The sequence below is a fragment of the Alexandromys fortis genome, unplaced genomic scaffold, assembly GCF_014885135.2.
Source record: "Alexandromys fortis isolate MF-2015 unplaced genomic scaffold, M_Fortis_MF-2015_v1.1 scaffold_8_9099976_23576923, whole genome shotgun sequence".
Classification (NCBI taxonomy): Eukaryota; Metazoa; Chordata; class Mammalia; order Rodentia; family Cricetidae; genus Alexandromys; species Alexandromys fortis.
Genome location: NW_026067899.1, coordinates 3543696 through 3556042, shown reverse-complemented (window position 1 = coordinate 3556042; position 12347 = coordinate 3543696). Strand labels below are relative to the sequence as shown.

The window sequence follows — 12347 nt, the reverse complement described above, 5'->3', positions numbered from 1 at the left end:
GTATACCCACACACCAGAAAAGGGCACCAGATCTCATTACAGATGGTTGTGAGCCATCATGTGGTTGCTGGAAATTGAACTCATGACCTCTGGAAGAGCAGTTAGTGCTCTTAACCACTGAGCCATCTCTCCAGCCAAGAAAAGATCTTTTTGAAACCCAAGCAGACCTGAAACTCAAAGTAGCCCAGACAGTCCTCAAACTCACAGCAGAGGTCAACCACATCTAGCTACAACCTTTTCTAGAATCCTATTTCAGGTGAGTTTAGTACGGGCTGTGCTTAACTTTTCAAAGAGGAAATCCCTTTAAAGGCATCTTAAGAACAAGTAATCATACATACCACACACACACACACACACACACACACACACACACGTTGGCTTCCTTGTGAGACTCTTACTATCTAGAACCTTCTACCCTATAAAAACATAAAATCATACCAACTTGGGACTTTAGTCCACAGGGAAACAGCATCCCACTCTGAAGAACTGACATTTTCAGACATAGCAAGAAATGCTTTGGGACACATACCATAGGACGTGTCTCCCCTAGCTCACCAGAGTAGCCTCCTCCTGGGTTTAGAGATTCAACCCTCATTTTCTCATCATCTTTTCTAGAACTTCAAATAACAGAATTTGGAGATTCCCCATCAATATTTTGTCATCATTCCATCCCTAACGTGAAGTTGGAAGAGAATTCCCTATGCTAAAACACTTAGAACTGAGAAGCACATAGTGATGGGGAAAACAGCTCTCCTAGGTAACAAAATGGTAGCTAGAAGGAGCTCAGCGGGACAGAAAGACAGCTAGCACGGGAGGAGGCGGGTAAGAGAAGAAGTATTTTTTTTTCAACATCAAGGATGTCAAGGGAATCTAAGTCTTATAGCTCCTGGTTTCATCACCCCAGAGTATGGCAAGATCACCACCAACACATGGAATATGCATGAGGGAACTGCCAAAAGGAGAACAAACAGGACCAAAGGTCGAGCCGCTCTGAAATGAGGTCACCTAATCACAATACAAGGGAGGGTTTGTTTGACGAGACACGGGGGGAATTGTCTTCCACTTTCTTCTACTTTCTCTGACTTATCCACGGTGTCAGCATCCTGGGCTTTAATTTTAGTTCTGCCGCTTAACTACCAGACAAGCCCACCTGTCTTGTCTTGGTCCTTTACTCACGAAATTTCAGGCTGGGCGGTGGTGACACACACGCCTTCACTCACAGCACTCTGAAGTCAGAGGCAGGTGGATCTCAGCGAGTTTTAGGGCAGCCTGGCCTATACAGGGAATTCCAGGGCAGCCAGGGCTACACAGAGAAGCCCTAGCTCATAAAAACAAATGAAGAAAAATTGCTACTAATAAAGCAGGTGAAATTAAATCTGAAAAATATTTAGTTAGGAACAAATACTTAAAAATTTAGTCATTTGAAGAAAAACCCTGTCTCAGAAAAAAAAAAAATCAGTCGTGATTACTAAACTCATTTTCCCAGCTTTTTACCTATGTTACTCAGTCATTCCTTGTCTCCAACCTACTTTTGGGGGCAGGGGGGTGAGCCTTGACTTTAATGGCTGAGCCATTTCTCCAGTTTTCCAGTCTATTTTTATGTAGGGGAGGCCAGAGGTCAGCCTGGGGAGCCATTCACCCATTAAAAAAAAAAAACCTGGGACAAGCCCCACTAATCTAGGTTTGCAGGTCTCCCTGCTTCTCCCGTGCTGAAATAACAAGCCCACCTTTTTCCATGGGTGTGGGAGACTAAACTTATGCTTGCAAGACAAACACTTTTACCAACTGAACCATTTTCAATGCTGCCAAGAAGTCTGTGGCCATGGGACAAGTAGCCTTGGCCTTTATCGGCAGCCTGGGCCCCATTCTTCAGGCCTATTTTTCCTGCATCCATCAGGAACAAGTCTCTGCCTGGGCACCCGAGGCTCTTCCCACCTCGGCCAGCTGCCCCCCAGAGTTGGGAATCCACTCCCCTCTTCAGCGAGGGCCTTTTGTCCAGTTGTTGTTTTCACTGTACCTCGGTCCCAGGCACTTTCTTTGTGCTCTGTTGAAATACAGAATGACAGTCCACTAACGCGACATGGAAAGACTTTGGCTTATCTTTTTGTAAAAGCTACTGTATCAAATGTGTAGCAAAAATGCCAGAATGACCTATTGTGTGTGTACAGGGCAATTCTCACAGGATAACCATGGATCTGGAGGGAAGCTTAAGAAGGAATGAAGAAGCAGCTACTCTCAAATGCACTGGGGGTGGGGTGGAGTGGGGGGGTGTGGGGGTTCAGATGGAGAGAAAGTGTTGCTAAGCCACTTGTTTTGATTAGGACAACAATTTTCTTTTTTCCTCCCTCAGAGTCTAAAAGGGGCCTCTAGAGACCCTACGATATTAAGGGCTGGAAAATTCAGGGTAGGAGGCCCTGCCCCTTTTCAGTACTGGGGGTTGAATCCAAAGTTTTTGTCCACTGAGTACTTTTTTAAAAGTCCTAGTCTTGTGCGGTGTGTTTGCTCATGTAAGCACAGAGATAGACAGATAGATAATAGAATAGTTTTATTTTTGTTTGATAGATAGATGATAGATAGATAGATAGATAGATAGATAGATAGATAGATAGATAGATAGATATGCAAGGGTGACCTGATTGTCTGACTTTTCTGCATCTAGCAGGTTCTTGGATTACAAGTGTACCACCACATATAGTTTGTGGTGCTGGGGATGGAACAAAGATTGGTGCATGTCAGGAAAGCACCCTAAGAACTAAGTTACACCCCCAACCCTACTTTTTCAAACTTTTAAACAGAATCTCACTGTATTATATAGAGAATGGCCTGGAACACAGGCAATCTTCCTGCCTCGGTCTCCCAAATGCTGGGATTACAGGCATGAGTCATGTCTGGTTAAAATGATTGAGAAAAGTTCAATCTAAATTGCCCAGGCTGACTTCAAATTTGCAATCCTCCTGCCTCAGAGGCCAGTGTAACTGGGATTACTGATATAATAACACTCAGCTGTTGAGGATTCCAGCGGGATTCACGGGACATCAGTGCACTCATCCATCAGACTCTACTTGCCTGCTGCGGAGCCCTATGGATAAAACAATGAATAGGAGAAATGAAAATCCCTGCCTTGATAATTTACCTCTTAGAGAAGACAAAAGGTAAACAAGCAATCAAGAAGTTCTGTGATTTCATTAATACCTCAGAGGGTGAGTGATGTAATGGAGAACGTGAACCAATCAGAAAAGACTCAGAGGGCAGTTTGAGCTGGTTGTCAACCCAGGCTACAGGTGGCCTGCATGCACGTGCATGCGCGCGCGCGCGCGCGCGCGCACACACACACACACACACACACACACACAATCTAATCTTGCGGCTCATTTCATGCCTTTAGTTTAGCGCTGTGCATATTATTCTCCTGCCAAATTTAGACAGAGATGCAGGTGTGAAGAACTTGTTTTCACCATGATCGGGGCTTTGCAGAGCAAGGTTAAAGGAGGCCAAGCTGCTGAGAGTGTAAGGAGGAAGTGAAATACCTGCTGAGGATGTGATTGAGAGGCCTGAAGGACAGGGAAGAGGTGGCGAGATCAAAATTCTAAGACTACAGAGGAAATGGGCTGCCATGGCAACTGCAGAACAGAAAGTTGTCCTGGAAGCCAACAGGCTGCACTGGGGATGCGAGTTCATCTCTAAATCTCAGTTTGCAAAACTAAAAACTGAGAGAGACTCCCATTAACAGTTGTTCTTAAACTGTCTGAGCCTAGATCTACCTGGAAACTTCAAAATACAGATTCCGTGTTCCTGGTGCAGTGGCTGTAGTCTCTGGCCTATGCGTTTATTACATTGCTTTATAAAGCTTCTCAGTAGATTTATTTGATATGGCTTGGAGAGCTGGCTGACATCTACCCAGGGTCCTTAGAAATTATAACATCCTAAGTTATTGAAGTAAGTAAAGTAGTTAGACTTTTAGGAAGATATCTGAAGCCTGGCATGGTGGCTCAAGTCTACTACTCCAGACTTGGAAGGAAGAGGCAAAAATACCAGCCATCCCAGGGCAAATGAAGGCCTAACTGAAGCCAAACATTGGCGGTTCACAGTTGTGAAGCAGGCACCACACCGAGGATCAAGTAAGTGTCCCAAGACCAGCCTGGGATACTCAGCAAGAGCTAAGAGGGAAAAAAGGGAAGAACAAAGATAATAAAAACAGAGCAGGGTAGGGACAGGGAGGGTAGGTAGGGGAGAAGCCTTCCAGGTTTCATTTCCCCAGACAAGACCAAGAATACACGTAAGCCATCTGTTCTGGCATTACAACCGTAGGAAAGCTGACTGAAGACAAACCTGACACTAGAGAAGAAGAGAGGGTAGAAAAACACAAATTAAAAGAATGGAAGACTTGCTGAACCTCACCTAAACTCTACTCCAGCTCAGGATTTTTCACATCCAGGAGCCAGGAAATACTCTATTGTTTTATCCAGTGTGGTTTGAGTTTTCTATTTATTTCTTTAAACAAAAAGTATTCTCCACACCTTTCCCCACATCAGAATTAAAAGAATGTGAGAGTCCATGCCAGCTACTTCCCCCCCTTTAGTAAGGTTAAATAAAATATAGCCAATATTGACACATCCCAGATCAAATATATCCAGTCTTAAATTCAGTGCATCATCAGGCCCTGTAATTTTTGTACCCGAACACTGAGGTAAGAGTGCCAAGAGTTCAGGGCTAGCCTGAGTTAGCTACATAATGGTTCCAGGCCATCCTGGGCTACAAGACAAAACCTTGTCTCAGAAAGATCAAAAACGTAGTTGTGTATGGTAGTACACACCTACCATTCCAGCACTTGATGGGTAAGTGCAGGAGGATCAGGAGTTCAAGGCTAGTCTGGGTTAACATGAGACATTTAAAAAATTAAGCTAGTTCAGGACAGGCTCCAAAGCTACAGAAAAACCTTGTCTCAAAAAAAAAAAAAATTAAGCTGTCAATCATGGTGGTACATGCCCTGAACCTCAGAAGGCAGAGGCAAACTAGCCTGGTCTAAATAAAGACCCTGTCTCAAATTTTTTAATAATTTATTTAAATTTACTTTATGTGCATTGGTGTGAAGGTGACAGATGGTGTCAGATCCCCTGGAATAGGAGTTACAGACAATTTTCAGCAGCCATGTAGATGCTGGGAATTGAACCCGGGTCCACTGGAAGAGCAGCCAGTGTTCTTAACCACTGAGCCATCTCTCCATACAGTCAACTGTATTTAAGCACATGAAATTTTTTGCAGCTTTTAATCAGAAAACTGTCCTTGTTTAAAAAAAAAAAAAGTCACAGAATTGCTCCCAAATTACATGCAAATGTTTGCTACTTAATAGACATTTGTTCTTATGAGGATTCAAGAAATTCTAGCCTGACAGAATGGTAGTCACATCTTTTTCAGGTTTCAGCCTCTTTTGGACTCTCAGAAGTATTTGCATTGCCACATAGTGGGCCTCAGCATTAAGTGATAAATAAAGGCTTATTTTCAAAGTTAGGAGGAATTACTGACTGTCAGTACATCTGCTTGAAAGAGCTCTTTGGTTATTGCTTACAAACTGGGATCCCAAGATCCGCAGACAATAAATAAGTCATTGTATCCATGGTAACAGTGGCTTAACTTTTCAATGCAGAGACTGGTAATTGCATTTTCTTCTTTCATTCATTTCTTACTGTTTCTTATAACCTTGGGGTTCAGCCTGATCTGAGGGCTATTGATGAAACACATTGAAATTTCAGAGTTAAAAAAAAAACACACACACACTGTCAGCTGGGCAGTGGTGGTGCACACCTTTAATCCTAGCACTCAGAGGCCAGCAGATCTGTGAGTTCAAGGCCAGCCTGGTCTGCAGAGTGAGCTCCAGGACAGCCAGACTTACTGTCATTTTCTGGGAGAGACATGTTCTTTATTGCTGTCCTTTTAAATCACAGGTGACCACTGCACTTTAGGAAAGAGAATGTCTCCACTTTCTTAGCATCTATCACAGATTTTGATTAAGGACTGACAAAGTAACAATCAACAAAGTAAATTTATCTGGCAAGAAAAATATTTTCTACCCTTTACAGAACAAGCCTCTGGCTTTGCTAGGAACTCCTTTATAGGTACCAGAATGTGTTCTGTCTCCACAGGTCTTAACCCGTCTCTAGATGCTTCTGTTTCCTTCTAGCTCATTCCATAGTGCTGATCAAGAGCTTGGAACAAGGACTAAGTCCAGGAACCAAACAAATAAATGATAAACTAGAAAAGAAATCACAGCAAAATGAAGCTGTACGATGGACTGAAGAATTCCATGCTCTGACTTTGCCACTCATTCCCCCAAACGTTCTTTTTCTCTTCACATTCTCCAAATATGGCCCCATTTGGTGGTGGTGGTTCATGCCCTTAATCCCAGCACTCGGGAGATGGAGAGGCAGGTAGATCTGTGATGTGAGTTCAAGGCCAGCCTGGTCTACAGAGCAAGTTCTAGGACAGCCAGACTACAGAGAAATTTTGTCTCCTGAAACCAACAGGAGATGAGAAAAACTTTAGTCGGAAAATAAACTCTAGAAGCTCTTCTAAACTTGAAATGCTGGGTTGGTTGGAGTTACGGCTCTATGGTAGAGGACCTGCCTGGCACACGGGAACCTGTAGATTTAATCTTTAGTATGGCCACAGTTGTAAAGTTGCAACATGATTCCAGGAACATAGAATGTCCTGTCTTTTACCTTAATGTTCCCAATACTTTCCTCATCCTTTCAATTCATGTTAGTTTGGGACTGCCAGCTCTAGAAAAATTTCCATACACCTCTCAAATCTGTCTGCACATTCAAAATGAAAATAGCATCATTAACCAATTTCATCAAATAAGGTTTTGTATCTGATTTACAGTTCAGCCTGTGTTCACTGTTCTCTTCACAACCTTACCCTAATTTCTTCCTGAGGCCCACACTTTGGCTGCAAAGTCACAACCAATAGGGAGTACCTCTTCCCCTGGGTAAGGTGATCAATTGTCTGATAAGCTTACAGTTAAGAAAAGCCATTGAAATGTAATCAAATTAAAGCTAGTAGACACTGTCTACTAATTTACTCTGTGAAACCACTCTGAAGTGGATGTGAAGCCCATTTTATAGACAAGAGTGACTCATGGCTCCTCAAGCAGGAACACTGATATTTTGAGGGTAATAAGAAAAAAAAATGAGTAGGATTCAAAACAAGAGTCTTAATCCAAAATCCCAAGCACCTCCCACTTCTTCATGGACCTCTACAGAACACTAAAGCAAACTTGGCATTTCAAAACAAACCACTACAATCATTTTCAAATAGAAACCCAAAGCTGACACAGAAGCATGTCCAATCTTCCTTAAACCAGCGAGGTCCTGGGAGGGCTAACCGGGAACCAGAGAATGACCATCTCAGAGCAATACAGTGGCTACCAGCTCACCTACACGCTATGGGTTTGTAAGGCATCTCAGTAGCAGCGATTCCTTTTAATCTCTTCAGATTTAAAGGTAATATGAAAGCCATTCCGGTTGTACCAATGAGTGCTTCCTCCATCTCCTTTTCTCTATTCTAGAGCAGAGCTGGACAACTGGTGTGTTTGTAGGTGTTCTACACTCACACTCAGAATCCGTGTGTGTGTGTGTGTGTGTGTGTGTGTGTGTGTGTGTGTGTGGAGTAAGAATGTACAGTTGGAAGACAGGTCTCATGTAGCCCAGGCTGACTTGGAATTCCCCATTTAGCTGTAGCTAGACATGAACTTCTGATCCCACTGCCTCTACCTCCCTACTTCCAGAATTAAAACACATGCTCCAACTCCTGCCTTTAAACACAACACAGAGGTAGCTGTGCATGCCAGGCCAGCCAAGACTACATACATTGTAAGACCCTGTCTCAAAAATAACAAGGAAGGCAGAAAGTGGTGGTGCATGCCTTTAACTCAGCACTTGGAAAGCAGAGTGCAGGATATCTGAGTTCAAGGCCAGCCTAGTCTACAGAGTAAGTTCCAGGAAAGCCAGGACTGTAACCTAGAGAAACCCTGTCTTGAAAAGTTAAAAAACACCCTACCACACCTGGCTCCCTTCTTTTGGATTCACTTATTTGTGGCCTGGGGGCACATGGCCAGAGGCAGGGCAATGCCTCTCATGTAGAAGCCCCAGCTTTTGATCCTAGAGCCAGAATGAAGAAATGAGCATTTCCTAAATACCCTATAATTAATTGCTTGTTACCCTGTTTTAGCTGATAAGACTTAATAGCCAAAGTCAATGAAAATTTTTTTAAACTACTGTAAAGTGGGTGGGTTCTAGATGTCAATATTTTTAAATATAATAAAATTGCATTCAAAATTTTTTAAACTTCAGTGCTTGTTGTTGTTTGTTGTTTGTTTCTTGTTTTTTTTTTTTTTGGCTTTACTTAGCTCTGCTGGGATTAAAGGTATGTGCAACCACCAGGCCAATGGTTTTGTTATTATTGTTGTTGTTTTAAGAGACAGGATTTTTCTGTGTAGCTTTGGAGCCTATCCTGGAACTTGCTTTGTACACCAGGCTGGTCTTGAACTCAAAGAGATTCAACTAAAGGCATGTGCCACTACCACCCAGCTAGGCCAGTGTTCTCAAAGTGCTTGTCTAGAACCAGTGATTATTAACCAGGACCTAATAATTCCCCAGACTTCAGTTCTGCAGCAGTCTACAGAACAAAGCGCCAAGATCTTCAGGAATGTGCATTGATATCCCCAAAAATTTACAAAAAGGATCTGAAAATGTTGGGGCACTGATGTGGCATAAGTTCTAGACCAAGCTGGAAGCTGAGGTCCTGAGTTTACCTTAACCTTTTAATGGATTCCTCTTTGGCCAAACGGACATTCTGCTACAGCCTCTTTCAATCTCATTAAAGACTGCCAAGGTCATCTACTTGTCTTTCTCTGCTTCATCTGATAAGCGTGGTTCACCAGAAAGGAATCTAAAAGTCTCAACCAAAGAGGGTGGGGACATCTAAAACAGGAGATAAACAAAGAGAAACTGACTCCATCTGGGCTCTATCACAGATTACATTGCCCTTAGGCCAGGAACTTAACCCCATTCTTTCCACGCTTTCCTTGCTCCTCCCTGCTGGGTTAACCACCCAACAAACTTAGATCCCTAAGATTCCCTCCAGCTACAGAGGCTTCCATTCCGAGATGATTGAAGAGTGGAGACAGAAGCCTATTAAAACCTGAAAGCAATGTAAACAGAAGTAGAAACCACCCTGACACAATTACAACAGCAAATAAGGTTCCTGAGGCAGGTGAGGGACCAAAAACATGCAGCCTTGATTATTACAGGTCCCATTAAATGGGTCATCGCCACAAAAGTTTAAGCCAATAACCGAACTGTATCAGATTAAAGAATATCAATTTGAGATGGATAATAGATTCTTAAAAAAAATAAAAAGAGAAGAAAAGGAATCATTTCAAAATACATCCTAAGGTCTAGGGAATCCTCAAAGAGTGGAGAGAATGTTCAAGACTGTCTGAGCAGCAGGTAAAGGTGCTTGCCTCCAAGCCTGGCCACTTGAGCTGGATCCCGGGATCCACATTCTCTTCCACAAGCACGGACACTCCCACATACATGAATACAAGTTTGTTTGTTTGTTTGTTTTTAAAAAAATCCTTTTCTGTGTCTTTGAAAACATGTTGACAAATAAAAGACAAGCCACTAGTTTATTTTCATCGTCTATTTTTCTCTTCATTGGGCTAAGTATTTTACATCATTTACCTCCCTATGGTCATACATACCGGGACATTCTCACTATTTCAACTGAGTAGTTCTCTAATCTGAGCGTCCTGCCAGGCATGGCAGTGTACTCTTTAAACCTGACTCAAGAAGCTGAGACTGGAGGATCACAACCAGCAGTGACTACAGGTCAGTCTGGACTACACAGAGACACACTGGCTCGTGAAAAAAAATATTAATAAAAATAATCAATTATCAAGACAAAGAATGATGAGACTTGGGTTCTTCAAAGCCTGAGGAACTCCCGGCATTGCACACCTAATCCCAGCACTCAGGAGACAGAGGCAGGTTGATCTGAGTTCCAGACCAATATGATCTACAAAGTTCGAGGTCGGTCAGGGCTTCCTGTGTGGGGAGTAGGGGAAGCCTGAAGAACTTAGCCATGTTAAGTGAACATTACACTACCACATCTGCTTAAAGACCTGCAGGATCCTTCCCAGCTTTTTGGATATTACACTTTGGATAGAAACTTTCCACACAGAGGCAAAAAAGTACACTAAACACTGGGGCTATATTTAGTGCACGATATATAACCCTAAACACTTGTGCACTCTCCCTACCTCCCACACACACAATAACAGTAAATCCCTTTTCTAGGCTTCCAATCCTTCAGAAAGATGCTCAAAGCAAGAACTGTTAGTGTCCTCTTCTCCTGCCACCCACCCCTCCCTTTCGAAAGATTTTTGCAAAGCCTGGCGCTTCCAAACTTCCCAGGAAGTCTGAGATGGGTGCTGCTCGGAGTGCTGTATAATTACTTGATTCCCTCTAAGGAGCTTACGCTAAGAATTGAGGGGGGAAAAAAGCAGATTAACCATTTGAATACGTGCCACGGCCCATCCACAAGCCCTCCCCTCTCGCCTCTATAAATGGGGGTTTCCACAGTCCTCACCCATCAACCCCCAATATGTGATCTAGGGAAATCAATTTATTGCTTTGACTAATCCTGCAACAATAGGGGTTTCATTTTTATTGTGGGGCAATTAAGTTGTCGGTCGGGGGGAAAAAGAGGGAGGGGAAAGGGGGGACTGGCCCATCCCCACAGACAGATTAGTCCCTGCGGTGGCAGCAGCGTCCACTCTGTCTGTCTGGTGGTCGGTCACACGCAGCTCCAGGCTGCTACCTAGCAACGAAAGCCAGGGAAAGAGCTCCAGGGTTTCTCTCTCTCTCTCTCTCTCTCTCTCTCTCTCTCTCTCTCTCTCTCTCTCTCTCTCTCTCTCTCNCTCTCTCTCTCTCTCTCTCTCTCTCTCTCTCTCTCTCTCTCCCTCTCTCCATTCGCTCTTCAGTCCTCTTCATTTCTTTTAGCTTGTCTTTCATTTTCTTCTCTTATACTTTCCTATTCTGAACTCCTCTCTTTCTCTTTGCTCTGTTTCGCGGGGGGCTCTAACTCCCAGACAACTTGAAAAAGTTTGTAGGCACCTTAGAAACTCTCCGCATTCCAGCCCCAAAACTCGGGCGCAACAAACCAGCTCCATTCATCAACACAAAAGCACCCGCTCCGGGTTGGAAAGGGAAAGCCCTCAAGAAAGTACTTAGTGTATCAGTGGCTTTCTCTGCCAATCCCACCTCCCGGCCTTATCTGGCTTCGTAAGTGATCGGTATCAAGAGCTGCGGTCTCAAGGGGGTCACCGCGGGACGGAGTTTCGTCACTGCTGGAAGGGAGGCTCTGGCCAACCGCCCTGGGCACGCAACGGGATCGGATCTCCCGCGCCGGTCGGAAGCTGCAGGTGGAAAATTGCGCTGGGAGCTGCGTGTCGGACCGGCCCCGCCCGGGCTAGAAGAAAGCTGCAGACCCACGCGGGAGACCCTCATTCTCCAGGTTCCAGCCTGAAAAGCGGTGAGGGCCAGAACTAATTCCCGTGGGAACAAAGGCGCAATCGCCGCGGGGTGAGCTGTCACAGAAGTCTGTGAGACCGCGTTCCCCAGCCAGCAGAGGAACCGCGCTGCGTTTATCACTCCTAGGGTCACCGGAGCGCTCAGCCCGGCCGACCTCGCCACCGCTCACCCTCGCCCCGTCCACTCTGAAAAGCCTAGGGTGGACTGCGCAGCGCGCCTGGCTCCTGCAGGTGGCCGCTTACCTTGGCCACTGACTGGTGCCAGGTAGGCAACTATCGCCAGCAGCAGCATCCACGCTGTCGCCGCGGCCGGGCGCTCCATCCCGGAGAGCGCCCTGACCTCGCCGTTCCTTCCCCGGGAGGTGGGCGCGCGTTGCAGGAGGCACGGGAAGCAACTCCGCTGCGGATCGCTGGTCTCGCTCAGCAACTCCGCAGGCTGCTAGAGGCAGAAAGCCGGCCCGGATCCCTGAGGCACCAGTTTTCTACCCGCGCCAGTCCCCACCCTCCAGACTGTGCATAAAGCGCTTTAGGCCAGACCGCCCCGGAACTAGCATGCGGGAATCCAATGGGCCAGGCCCCCTGCCGCCCGGCCCGCCCCTTGCACTTTGCGACTCTGGGAGGAGTGGGCACTCGAACACTTGCGCGTTAGCACATGCACACTCCACACGCGCGCACGCTTGAGCACGTTCTCATCCAGGAGCTCACGCACCGGGCACACACACCACACACACACTGCCTCACAAGTTAGGGAGCTCAT

At 45.2% G+C, this 12347-nt stretch overlaps 1 protein-coding gene across 1 annotated transcript in view; it reads right to left on the bottom strand.

The window, feature by feature from the left end:
• Lrp2 (LDL receptor related protein 2) overlaps positions 1-12085 on the bottom strand; it is a 122879-nt gene extending 110794 nt beyond the window's left edge. The window contains 1 exon segment of the mRNA XM_050123018.1: positions 11834-12085. Coding sequence (XP_049978975.1) covers positions 11834-11912 — 79 coding nt within the window. The 5' untranslated portion in view covers positions 11913-12085.
• Between the last annotated feature and the right edge of the window lie 262 nt (positions 12086-12347).